A 25362-nucleotide genomic window follows, 5' to 3' on the forward strand; every position below is an offset into this window, starting at 1 on the left:
CTGTAATATGAGTATTTGTCATGTCCATCTTAATCGTAAATAATATCCATATCTTTCATGCAAATACCAAGTCATCCATATTCAACTATAAATCATAACATCCGCATAAGTTATTATAAATCAGCAATTTCATATAAAACCCCAAAGGTAATGGGTGTAATAATTTATAACACAATACCAATCTCATTGAAAATGAGTGATAAATTGTGGTTTCAAATTGAAACTTGGGAAATTCCTTTTAATGAAGTGTTATTTTCCATTAAATAAAATTTTAAATGACAAATAATTGAAATGCTTGTATTTTCCCAGGTGGTTTTCCATTAATTATATTTGATACAGTATAGTATGTTGTTCCATGTTCCATTGTACATTATCTCCCTTTTCACAAAAGAAGGATTCCATTGTTATTTTAACTTAATCTTAAAATTTCCACATTCATAAGACAGTATTAAATATATTTTGAAATCTTCTAAATATGAATGCTTAAAAAAAAATACATTCGATCAAAATGCGCAAAGATATTAATGCATTTTAGATTCAAATTTCCTACATGGTATTTATGAGTGATGATCTGAAGTTATTAATTTTGACGAGCCATTCTTAACCATTGTTCATCACAGAAATATTCTTTTGAAGGTGTTCTACCCATTGGTAGACAAATGAATAAAATTTTGAAATAGAGTGAAGTAGCAGCAGTTGTTAATCGAATATTTTCCAATAAATTGTCATGGATCAATAGCATGCTTCACCAGAATACAATTGTATGGCATTTATTTCCATTTTAAAGCTTAAATCTCTCTGATATTTCAATGTGGTTATATGTATAGTTTTAAAGTGAAAGTTTCCATCCTTTTTTATTTTAAAATCTTTCAATCTTAAACCAGTAAATGTCTTCAGCTCTTTTGAACATGTAAGTATTATATTGTTGCTCAAAACATCAAAAAGTAGTTTATAAAAACCTCATGAACTAAAAATTCATAATCATATTTCAATTGTATTCCCTCAGGTCTTCCATTGGATGCATATGCTAGGTGAGAAGAGCAGCATCCGTGGGAATCAAGGTTGATCAGCAAGCTTTCTCATCGAAGGAACAAAGGTGTAAATTTTAAGGTGTAAAATTTTAAATGTAAAGGTAAGGAGGGTTTCAGTAAAATGTTTTGGTTAAAAAAGGATATTTGGAATACTGACGCAATTTCTAATACAGATGTATCTCAAAAAATGTATTTGTGAGTAATAAAGATGAAATAAACAAAAATGAATGTTGTTTAATTTTTGAATCTTTCTTTGTGTAAATTTTGAACGACTCCTTTTGCCTTAAAATGCCGCTCAAAAATTAAAAAGAAAATGGCAAGAATTCATCTAAAAAATAAACATCTTTTTCCTAAGGTTAAACCTTTATAAAACTGTTGATTTAATTATTTCCCTTAATAAAGATAACTAAATGAATATATTCCAATAATCTCCAAAAAATGGTGTGAATATATTTACACCCTCTGCCTTGCTCACATTCGGCAATGCGGATTATTCAATTGGTTATAAATTAAAACGGAATTATAAGTAGATAGTTTCTTGAATGGATGGTCGGAATATCCTGTATCTATCTATTCGAAACAAATTGTTATCAAATCGATTGTTTAAAAGCGAAAAAGCCGCGAAAGAGGCATTATTTAAATTATCAGCATGAAATAGTTGAGTAGCAGCTTTACTGTACGTAAAAAATATGTATTATGTGTAGCATATGTAAAATATGAAAAGATACCTTAATCCTTACGTCGGTAGCCTAAAATTTCAAATTATTCTGAAGTAATTTTATTCAATTCCTGCATAGCAACATTGTGTGCACTCTGTGGTTTTTAAGGTGTTATTCATAATTCAATAAACGTATGAGTTACACTTGCTCGCACCGGGTCAAAAATTACGTCATGCACCGAACTAAACGAAGTCCAATAACTAGAGTTAATTGGTCTATCACGTGCGAAAAAGCATAGTATCGAATGTTTTCCAAGAACCGGCTCACGCTTCAAAAAAGAGTAGCTCCATCGACGGCCAACCGCTCACGAGCCGTCACAGAGTACCGTGAGGCCTAAGATGTGGGTCCAAGCCTCCCCGAGAAAATATGTTCAAGTCCCGAGTCCACCCAGCGAAAAATATTCTAAGTCCAGAGCCCCTCGTCAGGCGAGAGAGGCGTCGAGGCAGGCAGATACCTCGGATTCGTCAGATGAGAGAGGCTTGCCGAGGTAGAGTTGATTTTGAGAAAAAATCGGCCAAGTCCGTAGTTTTTCAGAGGAAGTAGTGGTTTTGAAGCTAATAACTTCAAGTAACCCGGTAGCCGGGGGGATAAGAGGCGGATTGAAGAGGCGAGACTTAAAGGTATATTAACTCGATTTACTTTTACAGCCGAATTTTTTTTTTTTGCAAAATATTTTCGATCCGCTAATATGCAAATAATTTTCACCAGGGATTTTGACGGTGGGCTCAGGATGCCGCGGGAGATCAGGAAAACGATTAAATATTGAATATTATTGTGAGGAGGGCTACGATTTTTTCCAGCCGGGCGGCGGGGCGCCGGAAAAAATGGCAGCTCTTTTCACAAAAATATTCAACATTTAATTATTTTCCTGATCTCCTGCGGCGTCCTGAACCTACTGCCAAAATCTCTGGTGATTGTTTACAGAAAATTAGCGAACAAAAATTAATTAACGGATTGGTTGAGGTTTTAGCCAACAGATGTCGCAAGCCTTCACTAGTTGAAACCTCATTAAATACCAGCTGATCCTAATACATCTTTTTCCCACTAGACACACCAACGTGTAATTTCGATATTCAATTTTTACATGGTCATACAGAATGCATGGTGTATTTCGAATTTGGCTTCAATGGGCTTCGTTCGAACTTGGGGCGCGGTTAATATAAACGTACCCTTACGATTCCTTCCAGCACATTCTTATAGTGTTTTCTGGAACTTAATAACGTTTTTAAATATTAGCGGGGTAATATTTAAATATTAGCGGATTAAATATTAGATAATGCTCAAATTAAAAATGGGGCGCCAACCCTATTTAGTTGCATTATCTTCTAGTTCATTTTCATTAACTCGTGTAACTTTATTTCAATGAAATCAAATAGTTGTGAATCATAGAAAGTTATGTTTGGTATAAATCTCTTAAATATTAGTTAATAACAGCATTTTCCGAAATTTCCCAAGAACTTGATCTCAATGGTGCAGCTGATCTATGCAATTCTATCCACTGCACTGGTTGCAACTTTCACATGTTCTTTATTACTGCAGGCAGTGGTTAAGATTTTAATTAAACATAAGAATCATTAATGCAAGAATGTATTCAAAACCTTTATTAATTTCAAAATTATAGAATACAAAAGTTTCAACTAAATAAGTCTCGACTTATTCTTAAACAATGCAGTAAACAAAACTGTTTCCTAAGACTCCTTGGGTTCCACAAAACCCATATCCCTGATAATTCAGGGATAATATTACCGAATCTCCAATTAAGTTTCTCTGGCTTGCACCCAAATGCAAATTAAGTACAATTAAAATTGTTAATAAAAATTTTTGCTACATGGAAAGTTGAAGGATTAATTTACTTTCTTACACCATGACGTGGGAAAACTATTGCTTATGCTTTCACTTGTACCAGAAAATAAACGTTATGAACTACTATCCATATGCTGCTTAGTATGTCATATTCTTAAATTATTTATATCTACCTATCAATGGGATCCATATAAAAATTCTAACAAATATTCATTTGCTTAATTGCATAGGCATAAGAAATTTAGATTGTGATGAATTTCCCAACTGCAAATTATTAGCACACCAACTAGGTATGAACAATGGGAGATGAGAGGGGATTGTTGAGAATGATAAGGTGGGAAAAGTGGATGAAGACCTTTTTGATTTGAAATGGGGTACTGAAAATTGTAATGGAGGGGAGAATGTTAGGTGAGGAAGGGGAAGTAATAAGAGGCATATTAGACAGAATGGAATAAGGAGGTATGCATACATTGAGTAAGTGTGTAGTGAAGTGTTGGATGTTGGGTTGTTTAGCTAGGCAAGGCTGGGAAATTGTCACTGCACTGTTTGTTAGCTGGATTTCATCATAAACCTACCTCTATCGGTATATTAATATAATTATTTATATTATTAAACCCATGCTAAAGAACAAGAAAATGTAGCAATCAAATGAAAATATATCAAGGAATTTTTAAAAACTGAATCCAGTAGTAAGCTTGATTTTTTATGGAATCTTGACATCAAAACGAGGATTATGAATCGGGTAACTGTTGATCAAAACAGTTTATGAACAGTAATTTATTGGAACTGATTCACTTGCTAATTGCAGAACTAGATAATATCTTATACCAAATGAAAGATTTAAATCTTAATTTAATGGGAAATATTTGGGAACTTGTTTGCCAAAACAAAAATGTGACTAATTAGCGATGGATAAATCTAGATTTCTTAAAATTAATCAATGCTCTTCATATTTCATATGCACCCCTCCATTAAGATCCAATTATCTAGTTTGAAAATTTTGAATTTGGACCTTGAGAAACTAAAGTGGAAAAAATAGGAGAGAAAAAGCCTTTGGAAAGATTGGAGCACATTAACCTTTAAACCTGACAACTGTTAATTGGAAGAAATGTTTGAAATAAAGATCAAATGAAAGTAAGCAGTGTTCATGAGAGTGAAAAAACTACATAAGGCTCTTTGGGTTTCATTGGTCTGAAAGGATCATTTCAAAGGGCCACTCATTAATAGATTCTTCATTATGGTTACTTTATTGCAATACACTTATTGGTGTTTGTTCACTGTTTTTCCAGCTTGAATAATTTAGCGCATTAAATCACGCAAATTTAATCAGCTGAAATTCATATTTTCACCCACAGGCACCTACCTACCTTTCTGTTCATTTGGTCTGTCGATTGCAGCTGGTTTCTGGCATTTAAAAAATGAATGCCTGCCTGCCTGTTAAATATTTTTTTAAACCTTTCATTACTCAACAAATAGATGGGAAAATTCTTTATTTACAAGTTTCATGTTACAGATTGGATTACATCAAAGAAGAATAAATCTATTGATTTTAAAAACAAGAATTATCAAGCCACCTCCTGAAAAACCACTAAATACTTGGATGGTAGGCACCACATAGATATAAACCACAAAAAAATCACAGCAATCAACCCAAAGGTCTGCTTGGTTAGTGATGGTAGAGTTCACTCAATACTAAGCCCGATGGGTGTTAAATTCACACATCAGGGTAGGGGGGCCAGTTATGCTTTCCCAGGAAGATGTGGTACCCATACAATACAGCTTTGAGCTGAGGGTGCCTTAAAGGCATGACTTCTAATCTAACCTGGGCTCTCCAGTCAGCAGTCCAACACTACTCCTAGACTACCATGTCCCCCAATGATAGGTTCATTTGATTTCTTCCTTTACCATCATAGCAGGTCAAATTTTTGACACTTATCACAAATGTTTGAAGCAGTTAGTTTATAAGCTGATTAACTCTGTTTCTGTAAACAATATCTTTTATGATGATTGAAACAAAATTTAGCATTACAAATATGCATATTTGAAAACACTATTTCATTCTAAATTCTTCATAGATTGTTATGGACTGATTGATTACATGTGCGATTCGTCAGTTAACCATATCTTCTTGGGAAAACAGAGCTGGCTCATGGAATGGAACTAGCCTTATCTTATCCTGTTGTGTGAATTTCACACATGGTACAAATAATATTTATTAACTTAAGTAGATCTCTCTTATCAAACCAGCCTTCAAGTAGAATTGCATTGTTTTGATTTCAGATCAATGAGGCTGTTTCTCACACAAAAAGTAGAAATTATAGAATCTGACAGGAAAGAATCAGTTCTCATCCCCCTACAGGCCCACCCTTCTTCAATTCATTTCATTATTGTCTATTATCATTTTTAAATATACATTTGAGAATCTCTCCTCATTCATACTTGGGACCAATTGGGTTGGACATGGCACTAAGATTAACAGATGAAGCTTTACATTGCCACAGTTGCCATATTTGCCATTCATCAGGTAGCAAAAATCTACCATTTCAATGACATTTATATCCATCTGAAGGTATCACATGAGGAACAGCCCAAGGTTCACATGAAATAATCTTTGATATCCCTTAGCTGAAGCTCTTGTCACTGAACAATAGAAGGGTCTCAGCATATATGCCTGAATCTCCTCATGTCCTAGTCTGCCCCTGAATTTTTTATCAAAATGCCCAGATTTTACTTAACTCTTGTGTAAATAGTGTTTTCTACTTATTGAATGTTTACGAGTTCATTGCAGTGAAGTAATTTTAATTATAACTTATGAACTTTCATGAAATGCATGTTCTTAATAAATATGAAAAAAAATTAACTTTCAACAGTGGCTATCAAGTTATTAACAATCATTATATATTTGGATTTATTGAATCAATAGTAGGACCCTCTTCTTTCAAAAATTCACCACCATTACCATGAATATTGTTCACATGCGACCACTACAATTGCTTGCTTTTACCACTGTTATACTGCAACAATCAGGATTCAGAAGCAGCTATAGAACAAATCATAACCATGACATGATCATTACAAAGCTACAATGGCTATGAATTCCAAAATCAGACCTCGTTAAAGTTCAACTCTGATTGCAAATAATTTTTTAATTACTAAAAATATCCTCTTGCCCATGTAGGTCAACCCTATATTTTTTTTAATTGAAATTTTCATTTAATGGCCTACCTAGTGGAAATTTACAAGTATTCGTGGGAGCAAGATTCTCCAGAGAAATTATCTTCATCATTACAAACCAGGATATTAGAAATCTAAAGTCAAGACTGTGATAAAGTGATAATTATCATGGGTGCCCTGCCAACTGCATCCCATTTAGTCCTGTGACAAATCTTCCACCTTCCCTTCTACCTTCTCCATTCAGCCTTATACCAAAATAACTTGGGTCATGCCCCTCAGTCCCTAAGCTATTCAAATAAAACATTTCAGTGCCAAAACATTTAAGATCACCTTTGGAGGATATATCCATTGCTGAGAGTAACAAAGAACCTTTTTCCCTCTAATAAGTAATAGAAAATTTGCAATTGGGATTGTCTTAATGGGTTTCATGGAATCTTTTAAATTATAATATTATTCACACCATGATGCTGATTGAAATCCAAATTGCTCAAAAATCATTGTCATTTTTAGTGTAATTCAGCTGGCAATCCCACATAAAACCCTTTGAAACCCTAATTGGGGTCACAATCCATGGGCCCATGAGAACATGAGTATTAAGGTCTGTAGACATTACTGATTTGTAGCTCAATGATCCCTTTGGGTAAGTAAGAATGAGTAATTGTCACGACTCAGATAAAGTAATAATTTTCACTCCAGGCAAGTCTACGTAATGTCAGTGAGAGTATAGTTTGTTAATGACAGTGAAATTTCAAAAGAAGTATGCTATAATTGGTCATTGCTTTCAATAATGACATGCGAGTTCCAGGAAACATCAAATGAAAGAAAAAACATCTTGTTCATTATAGATTACCTTTCAGTGAAATTCTGCAGCAGGTGAACTGACTTTCTTGGACAATATGACTGAGCAAAACAAGGTAATGAAAAATAGGCAAGTACAGAGAAAAAAGCTCAGATCTGAAAGAAAGGTGTGGAGAGAGGGGGCTGGGGCTTTTCTTACCTGAGGTAAGAATATAGGTAACAGAAGGTGTTAAGGTGTTAATTGCAGTAACAGAGGGTTAAGCAAGGATGAATTAGTAGTCCTGGGATTTCCACTGCTTTGGTCTTCCTGGTCTGAAAGCAGTTTTGCAATTAATTCAAAGAATTTTATAACTAAAAACATTCCCGGAGGTGTTTGCAAGGTGAAAGGTTAATGTGACAAGTCTTACATTGTTCATTCTTAAAGAACTCATCTATCACTTGCAATAATGCAATGGAGACATTGAACAAAGAAGCAATTCTCTTTGTTGGTGATTGCTCAACATGCAATTTGGAAAGGCAAAATTAATGGCCATTGAGAGCTGATTCTAACGAACTCCTTATACAAGCCACAAAAATCATACAAATAACCTGAGAGTTTCAAAAAAGGATGCCCACCAACTCATGGTAGTGAAAATTCAAACGGCCAAAACTAAGGGAAACCAGAGACACCATCTTCACATCATCACCATGTGCCCATGAAGGCTATTGAAATTAATACATTCTCACAAACTAAAAAAGTATGAAGACAATACCACACCTGTGTCCTAACTTAAATTTATGCCAAGGTTCAAAGAAAACTATTTCACAGAGCACATTAGATGAATGGCATCCAACTACTTTAAGGGAAATATGAGATTGATTTGGAAGAGTTTTTCTTCAATTAAAAGATTTATTTGAGAGAGAAACAAATAAAACTATCAAAATTTGAATAAAAAAATTAACTGTTTTCAATTTATTGAAGAACAAATAGCCATCTTTGGCTTGAGACATGCAGCTAACTACATATAACGCTCACTACTTCTTGTAGAAGCACTGCAAAGATCTTGAAGTCAAATTACTGTTAACTCTATATATAGCTATATAGCTTATGTCAATACTTACAGTCTGAATATTGATCTCTTCTCTATCCCCTCTTCTGCCTCAGTGGACCTCATGTGGTCGAGCACACATCAGAGCATGGCTTCTTTCAGTTAAAAGCACACAAATGGTGACAACAAAGTTATGCTGATGATGAATGGGAGATGTTGCAGACATCAAAAAGCAGTATCTTACAAAGTGGAGTCCATTCTTGGCTTGGGGTATGAGTTGAGGTCTACCAATCTTACATCTAGGTAGAAAGTACAAATTTAAAAAAGTACAATAATGGCAGGGGAGGCAGCATGTGGGAGTTTGTGACTAAAAAAGTATCATTCAACTACTCAACAGTTTGGTGGTCAAGGCAACAAAGAAAAAATTCAACAATAAGTTATGGAACCAGGAAAATTTGTTTAAAATATCTCCCAATTTGTGGATCTGTGTGGTTTAACTATTATTACTTTAACTTTTTCTGTACATGGCATCAGAACTGGATGGTTGAATGAATTCGGTCAAGATAAAAATAAGACTAAATTGAGTAAGAAAAGTAAGATTTTAGAATGTAGATTGATATGATGGGTATGATTAGAGAGTTTTGAATTTCTCTCTAAAAATTATTCAATACCTATATGGAAGTAATTTACCACTATAACGTTTTCATTCTAGATACAACTACATGCTGATTACATGGTTTGTCAGTAACATTATTTTCACTTGCTATGAAATGCAACATTATGAAAATTCATTAAACTTTGATTTACTCACAATCTATGATTTGTTCATTAACATTATTTCCACAAAATCTATCCCAATATGACAACCAAATACTTAAGTCTGATAATGAAGTACTGCACTTCTCCCAGTTCTATTTTGTAAGTGAATCTATAATTGTTTTCCTGTAGTAGTTGGCACATTTGTTCACACGTGCTCACATGTACCTGAAGATGGCATAATAATGTGAAAATACTTTGTGCATAGTAATAAAAGGATAGTGGAATGATACAAACCATGGCACAAGCTATCAACTCAGCTCATACATTTTGGCTGATGGAGTTCTGGTGAGAAAGAAGATGCATAACTTGCACAGATAGGGACACTGGATGTGATACATCTCCAACCTGATAGAAATATCAGACATGTTTCATTTTAAACCTCATTGATCATTTGAATAAAAGCAAACAAGGATCACAGACTAGGTTGATCTTCATTCCCAATATTGGAGGTAGAAGTTCATGAATATTCTCATTTGAGCTTGAATAAATACCCTAGGATATCAACCTGGGGATGGTGGTGGGGAGAGGACACCATTATCAGCATTAGTCTCCTCTATAAGGGAAAGATGCCAAAGGGTCACAATTTAATGCTCAAGTAGGGATCAGGGTATCTTAGAAAAGTTATGCCACCACTGTGATTCAAACCCATACCTTCAGCATGGGAAGCCAATACACTAGCTGCGGCACCAACCTGATCTCATTTGTTGAAGTTATGTTATTTGGCTAGTAACTAAGAATGCATAAACATTCTAAAAAAATTGATATTATGTAATGATTGTCATAAGTTGTCAATTTTACCAGCTCATAATTAAATGGCACCAGTTTTAAATGTCTTATATCACTCGATTATGAGTAATTATCTTCATTTAGAACAAATTTGAACTGAAGTACATGAAAAGAGATAGGAATGAGCAATTTATCTGCCTGGATCTTTCCTTGCCAGGTAACTGCCCCAAACATTTGATATACCTATTACATTAATAATCCTAATACAATGATGCAATGTGGTAGTTCAGAAAACCGAAATTTTACATACTGTTAAGTGGTCCCTGGAATGAAATCCTGGTCGACACATTTGGAGCAATCTGAAATTAAAATAGGATTATTATGTGATACACACAAATTGAGTTAAATGATATTATAGGACATAGATATGATTTGAATGTTGCAATTCACTAGATTCTGGAGTTTCACAAGGGCAATGAGAGTTCATCGCGAGGTGTACAATCATCGTCATCTTTCAAAAAATCCCTTCGGATCGATTACTAAGATATAAATCGACGGCGAGAGTTTGTGAAACTCATTCAAACACACCTGGAATACGTGGAGTAGCGCCCAGTAATTCCATTGACCCACTGGAGCGGCCCAAACTTCCCTCACTCCGACATTCACACTCGTTGTCCTCCCTCCGCAGTCACGAACAGAATGCTTCCAGAGAGCTCCACTCACTCTCCGCTCGAGGGAAGGATGGCTTCCAGGAACAGAAGAAGCAATGTAAGCAAAACAAGAAAAGCAATGTATGCAAAAATGCGATATGGAGGATTGCATTGAATGAAAAGCTGGAAGATGCTGGCGCGGGAAGTGGCGGAGAGCGAGCAAATGAAATGCGACATGACTATTCCAAGGCGGGCGTCTATGACGCCCTCCTGGAAATGAGAGGGGATGTGAGTGAGGAGGGTTGGGGCTAGAGTGGTGGAGACAATAATGAACAAGGGGAAAACTCTTCCACCCTAGATGAGCTGGCCGATGAGTGCGTTGGACTGGTGAAATGGATGAAGGAGGAGGGGGGAAAAGTTTATTGGGGTGGAGGTCCTTTCACGTTGACCTATCCGACGGCTTCGCAAGTGGGAGGGGAAATAAGTGGAGGGGTGGGAGTGATTTCAATGAGCGCGGGTGCATTCGACCATAGCAAAGGCAGCTACTGATTGTGTTTCCATTCCAGTCCCAAGTTAGTAGGCTGTCCTTCCAAACGGGGTGAGTTGGGGCTAATGTACTTAAATTTGGCCCAAGGCTTTTGGCGTATCTCGTATATACGGACGCCAGCTGAAAAAACCACATCTCCAAATAATTTTTCAAGACTGAATACATACGTACTAACATGCAACAGTCAATTTTGGAAAGTAGCCCTAAGATCTAGATGATCGAAACCTGACAATTAGAAACTGGATTCACTGAACACGTTTATGAAGAAGCCTAATAATCTACCACTATATTTTTGCACGTGGGTTTGTATAAAATCGCCACTCACCATTGATATACAGATGTAGAGCTGTCCGTGATTTCGCCCGATATGCCTTCGCGGGTTCCACGAACTCCGGAATAGCGAACTCCATCCGCTTCGATCGGCTGTCTCATCCCGGCTCTCGAAGCAAACTGGCGAGACCAAATTCCCGTCGGCAAGTAAAGGGGGAGACTATGGGGGTAAGGCGGGGGAGGTAAGGGGGGTTCATTGAGTGGGAGACTTCGCACAAGAGAGAGTGAAATCGAATCGGGACGATGGGAAAGGAGGCGGAGGGAATTGTTAGCCCATTTCAATTCCGATAGAGCGCATTTCGCGTAACTTCGCAGGGTTTTGCACTAGAGCGAACTGGAGTCCTGGAGATAACCTCTCCCTTTCTCGCCGAAAGCTTGAGTGCCGAGTGTACGTAGAGCTGCCTCCGAGACCACCAGCCGACAATGCAATTGCAGGCCCCTCCAGAAATGCGCGCGTGTCATTAAACGAGCCATCGTGTGACCATTCAGTGAATCCAATCTTGGGTCTCATTGTTAGTCCATGACTATACAAATACCTGCCGTAACACTCGTGTAAGTAAATGCGCCCAATGATGATGCTAATGCCTTGCGACCCGGATAATAATTTGCAAGTTCTAAATAAATTGGCGATAAATTGCTGTAAGGAATATTTCATCAGGAACTCGGTAAAATAAATGTGCTGGCAACTACTATTCCTCAGTAGGCAGTGTGAACCTGAGTATTTCTTTGAGTTCATTAAATAAGAGCATGGTACCTTGTACATTACGGGGAGGGTGAGTTGGATGGAGGGTCGTCGGAGAGGGGGAGGGAGGGATGAGGCACAGGGGAAGCAACATTGCCAACCGCGCCTCGGAAGTGCGATGAGTCATCTGCGTGCCATCCGACGGACTGTGGAGTGCACTGGGATATCCTTGGGTAGCATGCAATTAATCTTCCGCGGTGACTCCATCATCTCTTTGGTTGGTCTCAATCACCCCTACCCTCATGTGAGAATTCTCCCACACTATCCCTGCCTGTCGTAAGTTGCGATTAAGAAAGCGGGGATACATACCCGAAAACTAACCCCCAGTCAGAAAGGGATACTTCCAAACAGTCTCATGGATTTACTGTCTGCGTAAGGGAGACTATGACGCCTGTCTGGGACAGGGAAGGGGAGGAGGGTTAGGACGAGAGGGTGGAACGAGAGCGGGGGGGGGAACTCAACCAGTCTAGATGACCTGGCCGATGAGTGCGTTGGAATGTGAAATGAGTGAAATAGGAGGGTGGGGGGAAAAGTTTGTTGGGGTGGAGGTCCTTTCACGTTGACCTATCCGACGGCTTCGCAAGTGGGAGGGGAAATAAGTGGAGGGGTGGGATTGATTTCAATGAGCGCGGGTGCATTCGACCATGGCAAACGCAGCGACTGACTGTGTTTCCAGCGGACTCCCAAGTTAGTAGGCTGTCCTTCCAAACGGAATGAGTTGGGGCTACTGTACTTAAATTTGACACTTGGCTTTTGGGGGACGGTGGTGTGGGCCATTTCATTCTTCACAAGTCTCCTTATTGTGAACAAGGGTGGGGTGGCCCGTGCCGAGAGTATTTCCTACGAAGCGAGCCTTTACAGACACAGGTGAGAATGTAGGAAGGATTTCTATCTCCTTTTCGAAGGTAGTCTACGCGAAGAAGGCAAATATTCCCTTTGTTTTGGTCGCTCAATCAAAGGAAGCTTCGAATTCGAATGAAGCTTTTTTCCGCTCTCAGTAGGCAGTACAAGCGATCAAGGCAAATGAGTGCGAATACTTAAGGCGACTCTCAGTACGGGCCTAAAATCTTAACATAGATTTATTACTGCATTGTTTCAATAATTTTAATGAAGAACATCTTAAAGAACTTTTATCACCAAAGAATGGCGTTGGCCCAATGTTCACATACGAAACTCAGAATTATCCAAGAACTTGCAAATCTTTCAAAAGAGTTTAGAAACCTTTGTTTCATTTAGTTAAAAAAAAAGATCATTCTAGGTGGCGTACCTGTGCTACTAGCCCCATCGTTTCATGGTAGGAGAGATCATGTCAATTAAATTGGAGAGATATGCAAGGCCTGAACTGGTTTCGTGGTTAAACCTGAAACTGTCATCGGATATAACAGTTTCAGGTTTAACTTTGTGGTATTCCTTCATGATGAGGGTAAAAAAGAAGTGGAATAGTGGAAGTGTAATGTTTCTTTTTTACCCTAAGTTGGAGAGATTAAGAGCAGAAGAAATAGGTGTAAAATGTAATTTTTCCCACCAACGATAAGGAGTCAGAATAAAATGTTTGCCGGACCGCTGTGGAAGGGAGAGGTGTCTTGGGTCAAGGGTAGTCTGGTGTGTAATAACCCACCGCCACACACCCTAGTGATGGCTCGCAGGGTACTAAATAAAACCAAAAGTAAAATTAAATTTTTGAAAAACATATGTGAAATCAGCTGTAGATGATAGCAGTGAACAGCGCTTCAATCAAACTAAATGAGGTTTTTAATTTTTCTTTGGGGAAAGGTACATCTTCGATAAAATGATGATAGTGCTGCTTAATATGTGAGTGGAAGGAAAAGGGAGATAAATGTATTACAAACCCTTACAGAGAAGGTTACTGGAGATGGGGAAAAAGAGAGCCGAATACATGTATAACCTTAAATAATTTTAAAATGGCTCGATTCCGGGTGCAGTCAAATATATGGGGAACAAGCTCGCCTACTCGGGCGTTAGAGTGAAAACTGGCCTTTCCTCTCCATCACTCTCCCTTTCCTTCTGTGTCACATTTCAGCATTGCCCTCCCGGGATAAACAACACCTTTCGCGCTATCCCATATGAACTGGACGACCTTAAGGCGTGAGAAGACAAGCGAGTGTCAGCCAGGTTATCGCGAGCGGACAACTCATGGCTTCGTTCGTCGGTGACCTCTCGCTTCAATTTTACTTTATGTTGAGAAGTGTCCTGAAGCTCCCTTTTCGCTTTCTCGCACGGTTTTCAAGCGTTTTAAACAGCGGGAATATTTTGTCCAGAGTTCAATAAGTAAGTAGCCCCTCTCTCATAGGTGGAAGGCGTGAAATACCTCATCCCCTCCGCTGTAAATTATTCTTTAACTATCATTCCAGTAATCACCGCTATCCTTCAATCTAACCTTGCATAGACCTGCAACATCTACATATATTTCCTTTTTCCAGCTTTCCCTTTATATTCTCTAATTTTCCAATACTCAATATTGTCCTAACGTTCTAAGTTCCTATTCTAACTGATTCGGCCTTCTTCTGTGTTGCTGCTGTTAGTTTTGCTTTCCAAGGGTTTCGTGAGTTGACGACTGCCGAAACCTTGTCTCTCCCGCCGCCAGGCACGAAATACGGCCGATTGGGCCGAATCCCGTAGTTGCCAGGACTCATTTTCTACATACTGTCCGTCATGAAAACCATGGGATTAATAATTTAGGTGGTTTCCTACCACCTTCCTCAATAATGTTCTTAATTAGACTCCATCACTCAACATGCATCACTGGCTGCACAACTGGGGCCAGACATCTTAGCAACTGTACTTACAGAAGCAATGATAATTGCTCCTGCCAGCACAGCTCTAGGGGGTCATCGGAACACACAAGCCCTTCCACCACGTGAAGGTTGAAGTCCATGGTAGTCATGTAGTCATAGTCTTTAATAGGGCCTATTCACTAAAAAGTCAAATCGCAATATACGTATAATTCCAAGAAACTGCGGGAGTCACCGTATCGGCGGTCTGGGTTGCTATCTTGAATTCGTCCGTTAAATTTTGCCTCGTTGAAAATGAATACTTTACGCATTTCCTTCTTTACTTTCGCGAATAAAATTACTACAAGAATAGCTTAATGGTCGCTGACCCCGTCCATTGTTTCATATTTTGTAGTTATCTCGGGTATAGACGTCGCAAAGATATCAAGTATTCTCAGATTCCTTGTTGCTGATGTAACTACTTGTTCTAAAGGGTGCTTAGCGAATACATAGGAAATTCTTGAATCTCGTTTCTTTTGCAATGTTCCTAGGCAGTATGAGCCCCAGTTAATTGACGGTAGGCTAATATCACCAGCGATTATAAATATACTGTTACTACGTTTGTCGCCGGGGGTGGATATGAGGGCATTTGTTCGTCGGGCTTATGTAAAACATCTATATTGGAGTCTGGGGTCTCTAAAATGATCACACGAAAAGGCATCTGTCGTTGAAGTCTTTTACGTTGCACCAAACTCTTTTTATGTCCTTGCCATCGCATTCATATAGTTTACTACCAAGATGTGAATTTACTGAGATTAATGTTATCCCACAATGACCATTAGGCCTGTCCTTCCCGAAGAACGTGAAACCGTTCGGAAAAACCTCACTGTGTTATTCAGGGAACGTTAATAATTCGCGCCTGGTGTTTTACACTTGCTTGGAACTAATTTCAACTAATCACAAAAATATGATTTTGAAAGGGTTTCGGAAGAATTTGGAATGAGTTTACATATGGATTAGTAGAATCAAAGAATTGTCTTCTTCGGTTTCCCTTAACCAGTGCTCACCTAATCTTAATAACCACAGTTTTTAAGCATAAGCAACAAATACGTTAAACACAACAGGGGATATCGCTATGCATGTTAAATGCCCACGGATTGAGAGAAATAAGAATTAGATTACGATAAGTTTAGGCACAAATTTAGGAATAGCGTAATCAATGCGCCATTTCTCTGGAGCAGTTTTTGGTTTGTTCGGAAACTAATTAACTAACAGCAGGAATTATGGCATTCCCCGTTTTGCAAAAAAGGTCCGTGAGATCGCCGGTAAATATTTCCATCAGGACCCCTATGAATGTCACTGCTACTTCAGTAACTGAAATTATTGATCCTGGTAAGCGCACACATCCGTCATTTGTTCCCTACCTTGGTAACAAAGAGTGAGATGTTTGTTTTTACCTGATTTCACTCTTTACGTGACGCAACGTGGAAAGGAGTAAGTGCACCTGAGGCATCAACCACTCACTCTATTAAAGAAAGGACCTCGTCACTCAGTGCCAGTTATGCAAAACAATATTCCAAAGAGTATTGAAAAATAAGACCTGTGACTACATTAAGACTTAAACTTAAAGAATCTGTTCATCCGCAATTGCTGCCTTGTGAACCTTGACCGTCTTCATGAGGCTTGTCTGAAACTGCGATCGATGAGGTTATTCCTTTTTTTATTGTGGATTTTAATAGTTGTCTCTGTTGTTCTGAGTGCCTCAAAACCATTTATAAAATCATACCCCAGAGTCAATTAAGTTTTCTTACTTCTGTGGTATTGATTCCGCTTGTTAGTAGATATTTCTTCCGGTAGCCCAACATGTCCCCATACTGCTGAAAAAAATCCGTCGGGCTTTTTCATCCAGTTTGAAAACCTAAATCGCATAGTCCTGAACCGCTATTTTCTGCTATTTTAAATCATATCTATGATAGGATTAGCAATTAACTGGTATTAATCCTTGAAGTTACAATAAAATCATCGTGAGGTACGAGAGGTATTGGCGATATAATCATTCATTTTGGTCTGTAATGCGGATCAGTAGCCTTTGTTGACGGGGTAACTAGGCGGAAAGTCAGTAAAGTTAAACCTTTAAATGTATTGAGACCACTTCCATGAGCATTTTTTTAATATTGTCGTAAAACCCATGTATGGCTACTGTGAATACCTCATTGGTAAATGTAACCTCATTTTCCCTCAGTTCAGATCCTCCCGTGAATTTGCTGATGAAACTTAACTCATTAACTAACACTCCGATAGTTCACCACAAACAGTCGGCCAAATTGTAAGAAAAAATGTTCTAGTTTAGGAGATATAATTAAGTTTTAAAAATTAAGTACTTCCTTATTTTTTGTGTGAAAGGACAACTCTGGTGATGATAGTAGGCCCTGGATCGTAAACTAGGCAAATAAGCATGTGGTAAGCGAATACCCGTACGTAGAGTAAGTTGTGATTAGTGTATGCCAAATTGTAAGAAAAAATGTAATGGTTTAGAAGATATTGTTAAGTACTTTCTGATTTTTAGTGTGAAAGGACGACTCTGGTGACGAATGGTTGGGCCTGGCTCGTAAACTAGGCAATGAGCATGGGGTATACGAATACCTACAGATAGAGTTAGTTATGATTAATGTTCACGCCACATTTTAAGGAAAAAATGATCTAGTGTATGAGATATTTTAAAATTCTTGGATAATCCGCTGAGATATCCCTTTCCCATGGGCCAAGTTCAGTGTCGTGTCACAGTCACAGTTGGTGGGCCGTAGATCCTAAACTAGGTAATGAGCATAGGGTAATCGTTGGCCTGCAGATAGAGGAAGAGATTTTTTCGAGACACGCAAAATATCAAGTAAAAAATGTTTTAGCTTAGGATATATTGTCTCAAAAATTTTCCTTTCGCTAGAAAAGACTACTTACCACTTGGGCTAACTTGAGTTAAGCTATCTTTCTGGGGATCGGGATCGGTATGGTGGCTATCGTACTGGCTTCCCACCCAGAGGGCCCGGGTTCAAATCCCGGCGGTATTGAATATTATATAGAGGTATTTCGGTCCCTACCTGAGGTGCTTTGTGGAGGGCACTTTGAGTGAGTACGCCGTCCGTCGGATGGGACGTTAAGCTGCGGACCCCTTGGCGTCTTTCGTAAAGAGTACGCTAATGCCGACGCCTGGTTTCTCTCCATCCTTCCTTCTTTCCTGTCCATCCCCTATGGCGCAAATGACCTCAGCTGTCCGTCGCCTCCCCTAAATACTACTACTACTACGATACACATTGTATGCTTGGATAATAGTATTTGAGCGCATGTGTGAATGCATTAGCAATGCATTACTAAACGAGTAGATGATTGATTTTTGGTAGACCTTTCTAATTTTAGAGTATTGTATTATTATTTGCACCTGTGATAACTAACCTGTGTGAATGTGTATGGTGTGTGTGAATGTGGCGGGTACGTATGAGTCACCATCATTACACTGCGAATCCACAACATGCTATCAGTGTGTCTGTAATGCTTAATGACTTGAAATTATTTTAATATTCAACAAATATTGTCAAAATACGTATTCGCTTAAATTGAAATGGTGTTATTGGAGTGTAAACGCAATTAGAAGGCGGCCTGTGAAGGTTTTTAGTGGTTTCCCTTCACCGCGGGCGAATGCCAGGCCAAATGCCACTCCCGTTAAAAAAAAGATAAAGTAAACATTTTAAAGAAAACAAACCTTTTTAAATTATTTCTGCCTTCTATAACGTAGTAATTTAATTATTTGGATGATAGCGAATCAAATTGGTCGACAGTTGATGCCTATTGTAAATCTGAGAATGAGAAAACAATTTTGGGATAACCTCCATTAAACCTTCGTAAGAATTTAAGACATAATAATAAACAATTTTTATTGCAAAGTCCCTTGGAGCAGAATACATGTTACATGAGGTTCTGAAACCTATGGAGTGAAACAGGTTTACATAATGCATAGAATAAGGTAATTAAACCAGTCACAAAACACAATTTAACATCAGTTGAACGAAACATATAGGGCAACACATACATTGGCATCTATTAATGGAAAAATATATTTTTGTGAATGGATTATCGAGACAAAAATAATTAAGTGAAATTTAAGTATTTTTATTGCCTTTATTGATAATAAAATCTAAATGTAATGCAAAATAAATGATTACAACATATTTTTGTTAATGATAATGTATTGCAATTGGAATGATAATGCAATTGTTTAATCATATTTGACTGCCATGTCCATCAAATGAAAAGCACACATATACTCACAAAAATTTGATCAACATCCTCTTTGACATCTCGAGTTAAGAAAAATTATTACTGTGAATTATAAACCATTCTGTGCTGTAGCCAGGAGACACCCACTGTAACAGTATGCATCCTGGGATAGAAACGCTAATATCCGATGGGATTGATCATTTAAGAGGGCGAATTAACATGTTTACCACGTTCATAGAGGAGATATTCTGAAACCTCAAACGTGAGAGACGGGTGGAGAGTCTAGGCAAGTGGGTAGGAGGAGACTGTCCATTGTCACCTGTTGCATTTCCACAAACCCGCGAAAAGAAATGGAAAAGGAGGCATGGGAAGTGCTGGAGGTATGAATGAAAGTTTACGGGGCATCCATAAAATCAGTTAGTTTGACGGATAATCAAACTTAAGTTAGCGAAACATTCACGAACATTGCTGAGCTCGATGTAGAATAAGTATTGTACAAGGAAATTTATGAATCAAAACTGATTATCCACAAAGCAATCATTTTTCCTCTTCTTCAACCTTACTTTTGATAATACTAAGTACTACCTTAGCCGCATTTGGAATCAATTTTATCTTCTTATTGCTCGCACACACGACTGCTTTTCGTTATTTTTGGGATGTGAGCTAATACTTACAAATTCTTCCGGCCAATTTCTTCCCTGATCAATTTCGAATCAGTCCATAAAAACTCCTTCTCCCACGTATGTATTGGTTGAGAATCAATGTACGCAAAACAAAGGCAATTAGATTTTCAAGAAGTAGGATGCCTAAGTTAAATATAAAAATTACTGGGCTTAGCTCCCGGCGGATGTAATAACTTCATTCTGGTATTTTGATCCCTGGTGTGGGACAAATTTCCTCTTGAACCACTTACAGGGACGAGGAAAGGGAGGAAAAGTGAAGGGGAAGTCCAAGTCCCGCTCCAGCAGGGCCGGTATTCAGTTTCCAGTCGGTCGTATCCACCGTCTGCTCCGCAAGGGGAACTATGCCGAGCGTGTTGGTGCCGGTGCCCCAGTCTACTTGGCCGCCGTCATGCAGTACCTGGCCGCGGAAGTCCTCGAGTTGGCCGGTAACGCTGCCAGGGACAACAAGAAGACGAGAATCATCCCTCGTCACTTGCAGTTGGCCATCCGCAACGACGAGGAGTTGAATGAGCTCCTGTCGGGCGTTACCATCGCTCAGGGAGGTGTTCTCCCGAACATCCAGGCGGTGCTCCTGCCCAAGAAGACTGAGAAGAAGGCATAAGCATCACGCTGTGCGCATAAAAGCATTATTGTGCATGTAGCACTTGTATATTGTGACCCTCTGGTGTTGCTCTCTTACGGAGTTGTTCAACTCCACGGGAGGTATCCGGTATAATATATCCATTACCTCAGAGTATAGAAGAGTGATTGCATCTTGTGGTTGTCCCATGCGTCACAATTGATTATTCCGCAAATAACACTGACTTGGGGTGTTTAGTGCACTCGAGTGTGTGCTTTGCGTGTGTACCTTTATCTGGGTGGGCTCGATCCCTAGGACGGGAGTCATTTCCTTGCAAATTACTCCGAAATTGATCCCAACACCTTCCTGAACACGTTTAGTATAAATACTACTCTAGTTTTATTCATTCAACTAGTCTAGTAAGTCTAAAGAATGACAAAAAAATGAAGATTCTATCTCGATTATTTTTCAGTGATAATTAAAATTTAACGACGTAGTTTTCACTGCGACCGGGATGGACATACAAGTACATTTCCATTTAATCTTTCAATTTCAGAGATGCTCGTCTTTGGTTGGAAAGTTACTTGCCTCAGACTTTATTCAAAAGGTTCTCAGGTTCTCATTTTAGTAATGAAATTGAAATGACTGAGATAATGCTGTAAATAAGTTTTGCTAAACAATGGCGTTGGCGGAATAGTAAGTGAATCGGCGAAAGGGGCATATTTCTCCCCACGATTTACTTGCGTATTGAATATTTTTCTATATTTCGATATTTTGGTCATTTTTCTGCCTATAACAATGTATTTTTAAATTGGAGGTCGTTCAACATCCTAAATGCAGCACTCTCATAAATTTGTTTCACTAACTATTGAGAAAGCTGTTTTAAAGAGGAAATGATGAATAGTTAGTTTCATGTCTTTTTGTTAATTTTTAATTAAAAATTGCATTAACCCTTCTGGTTTCTATCAGCTTTGTTCAAAAGCCACATTCTTTTAAATTGTCAATTTTACAATATTAAATATTTTGTTTCTATTTTACGCTAGCGTGAAAATCTTAAGCTTTTTTATTTAATTCTTGTAGGTAGGTTCAGAGGTATATTTATTATCTCCTCGCATTTGCGAAATTATGGAAAATATGTCAGAAAAAGTGGTCGCTTTAGAAGTTTCAATAATTTCACATTAGTGCAAATTCTTCCAAATCCTTAAACAGTTTGTCATTAAATTAACACCGACTTAAAGTTTCCGTTTTCTGAACACCGTCACGAAGGTATGAGACTGAAATATGATACTGAGTTTATATTAATATCACGTTAATATTTTTCGTAATCCGTACTCCAGTAATATTAAACAGCGAGATTAATATATGATTACGGGTAATGTTATCTGAATGGTTAAAACTAATTCAGGTAACAGCATTCGGCACTAGGCACGAACGTGGAGATCGAACTTTTAGATCGAAGAGTTTACCCAAGTTTTGTACTATAAATATTCATAGGTTAAAAACTATTAACCAACCGTGACATTAATATTTGAATTTATAGTTAGTTTATTTATTTTAATTTAGAGTATATAGAGATGTTTCGAGTTCCTCTTTTATGGACGAAAACAATTAACAGAACTATCCGCATATATTATTATATCCGACAAATTTTTATTTCACAAACCAGCTGATTATATTTTGTTATTTTCTATTGCCCCGGTACACCAATTGCTGGAAATACTGGAACAATAAGGTAAGATTTGCACTTTTTAAATTTCAATTGACACGTATTAGCAATCACATAAATATTATATTTATTATTATTAATATTACGGTATTTTTATTATATTATTAATAACGGCATTTTTTTCTTTGGTACAAAAGAAAAAATATTAATATTGCTTTTAAATTCTCATCAGTAAAATACTAGTGATTTTAAAAGTATATTAAAGTGATTTTTAAAGAACAGGCTTTTGACCACATTCGAAGTTACCGCTCATACTATCTGCAACCTGATCGACCGTCGGGGAAACAATTGCTTCGCCGATCTCGCAAACACTCCCGGCCTGCAATCAAGCCTGTGGTTTGACAGTTTGACTTAATTTGGGCGTTAATTATTTACGCGTGAATCAGGAAATGTAATTAGGGCAAATAATGGGGTCACATGATGAATTTAAAAAAATAGAGGAATGTATTTTGCGCTTGGATTCAAAATTAGAAGGTTGTCTCATTGCTGATATTTCTCTTCATTCTTGTTTTACTTACCATGCCATTACTCAACTAGACAAATTTAATTTAAGCGGTAGCCAATAGGAAATAAAATTATTATTGTTATATATCTCCTTATTCTTACGTCATTAATAGTGAAGTATAATACCTTCTCTTTACTTTTAGACGAATCATTACCGCTATGGCAAGATCTTAGCTGCGGTCGATATTTCACAATATTTGAATCAGACACGGCGAAAGCAATATTTCTGCCTCCTAGTAAAGACGATTGCTCAGCATTGGAAGTATATTTCAGCAATTTGATTGAAAATTTTTTATCCCAAGGATCAATTGAAAGGTAGGTTCTCATGTGGCAGTATATTAGCCCAGTCACCCTTGTGTCTGTGGAAGTGGTACTAAGTGACCATTCATTTTTGTAAACATTTATAAAATCAGTGTAGCTGGAACTTACGCTAATGGCTTCTCAAATATTTAGGCGGCAACGAATGTGTAGTCGATTAACTATGTCAACGAAGAATTAAGTAAACCATTTTGGAACCACTTACACTCCGGGGTTCTGATATAACCCTGTTATTGCAATAGACGTCAAAAACTGTAATTAATGGAGTAGGAAAAGCATTGGTTGTACATATTACGCCGCTTTTTTAACTGAATAATTATTTTTTCATATGAGATTGCTGTATGCAACCATGCATCAATACGCTAAACGAACTACGCAAAAGCAATTTGTAATTAGAAGCCACTCGTTCCTGAAAGCGTTATTGTTAATTTATTCATAATTAGCAAAGATATTGGATGAATAAACAATTTCTGGTTCAAATTTTAGTTTTGTAGCGAGTACATTCATGTTTGCGTACTGGAGTTACGGTTCCCATATTCAGCGTATCTCTTTAATTTGGAATCGATCACATTGATTGGAATTTTTTTCTCTCTTGAAGAACTTCCTAATGGAAGTATCCATTCAATACTACAAATATGCTTTGGAGAGCATGGCAAAAGTAGCTTTTACGCCCCAACAGCGAGGAATAATAAATTAACTGTTCCTCCTGGAAATCTCTGGTCTAAGTATCAATTTATCATTCTTTGGTGTGGAGAAGTTCCACGTTGAGAACCTTTGCATGGTAGCTTTCACTATTGCTCCTATTTTAGAGGTAAAATTCAAACCAAATGATTTATTCATCCATTAGTTATGCTGGTGGAAAATAAACACTAACCCAGAGGAACACTGAAAAGATATCATACTATTTTATCTATCAATAAGATGTAGGTTTTTTAACCCCAATTTTCATTTTAATTTTTCTGACTTTAACGCAATTGGAGTTTCATTTTCTTCTATTTGCAGCAAAGAACTACCCCAGCAATGATTTTAAGTGCTCTCAGTAAAAATATATTAGATGTGTAATGACTAATAATATCTTCATTCCTTGCATCTAGTGATATAATAGTTACACAGAGTGTAGGTCTTCACTTGCACAAACTCTTTTTCTTGTGTTTGTTAATTCACATTAAATGAATCCAACCAAAGCCACAATCTAGAACTCAAAAGGTGATAGGTGAGCATGTAAAACTCAGACATGCTTACATTTTAGCGCACATTCAGGCTTTTTAATGGTGGATGAGCGCCCCTTCTCTCTTCTATCACCTGTGGCTCCTGTGAAAATGTTGGTACTGAGAATATGACTCAGCTTGGATTTACATTGGGAACACTTGTAAACAATACCTGGATTTGGATAATTTAATAATATTATAATAATAATCTTCCATTAACATTAGGCCACAATGCAAGGCATCATTATCCATTAGGTAAAGTTCTTTTGAAAACAGGATTTTTAAAAATGTTAACATGATTTGATAAAAAGGCTAAATTTATAAATAAATATCCCATATTTTCGTCCGCAAAAACAATAATTAGAAAATGATTAATGTACTTAATGTGTATTAAAACAAATGTTTACTCTCCACACAGTTTTCTTTAAGGTGAGCTTAAGGAACAAATTGGAATTGTGGCTTGAAAAACCTACTTCATTTTAAATATTTTCTTCCATTCTGACTTAATGCACTCATTCTTGTTTTTCCTCTGTCACATTCAAGCATTTTTTCATTCATGCTCTTCAATTCCTGAGACTTCTAAAATTCCTTGATTTGAGGACCCCTTCAATCATATTCATCCCATGCTTTACCATATTAGTAATCTTCAAGTGACAACTGTTTCGTTGTCTTTCCAGGAATGATCTCCAAGTTAAGTAATTCTGTGGTGAATTAGTGCCATACATATCTGTATATAGGTAGGGGGCATGGTAGAATATGGGTTAGCGCATTGGTCCACTGACCAGAAGGTCCAGGTTCAATTCCCATGCATGCCACTGGGCAACCAAGCTGCGTAATTTTTTGGGCCCCAGAACTTCCCAGGAATCCAATGGTGGCTTAGGGTGAACTGGCTCCCTAACCAAATGTGTGAATTTCACATGCCATTAGGCGTAGTATTGTGTGAGCTCTACCCTCGCCTATCAAACAGACCTTTTGGTTGATTACTTGTGTTTATGG

At 37.6% G+C, this 25362-nt stretch overlaps 1 protein-coding gene across 1 annotated transcript in view; it reads left to right on the forward strand.

Annotated features, from left to right (window-relative positions):
* Nucleotides 1–22645: 22645 nt before the first annotated feature.
* LOC139687890 (tetratricopeptide repeat protein 27) overlaps nt 22646–25362 on the forward strand; it is a 33162-nt gene continuing 30445 nt past the window's right edge. The window contains exons 1-2 of the mRNA XM_071585224.1: nt 22646–22810; nt 22984–23155. Of these exons, the coding sequence (XP_071441325.1) occupies nt 22744–22810; nt 22984–23155 (239 nt within the window). The 5' untranslated portion in view covers nt 22646–22743. The remainder of the gene's footprint in view (nt 22811–22983; nt 23156–25362) is intronic.

The sequence above is a fragment of the Hetaerina americana genome, unplaced genomic scaffold (genome assembly GCF_022747635.1).
Source record: "Hetaerina americana unplaced genomic scaffold, ioHetAmer1.1.p SCAF_2, whole genome shotgun sequence".
NCBI classification, from domain to species: Eukaryota; Metazoa; Arthropoda; class Insecta; order Odonata; family Calopterygidae; genus Hetaerina; species Hetaerina americana.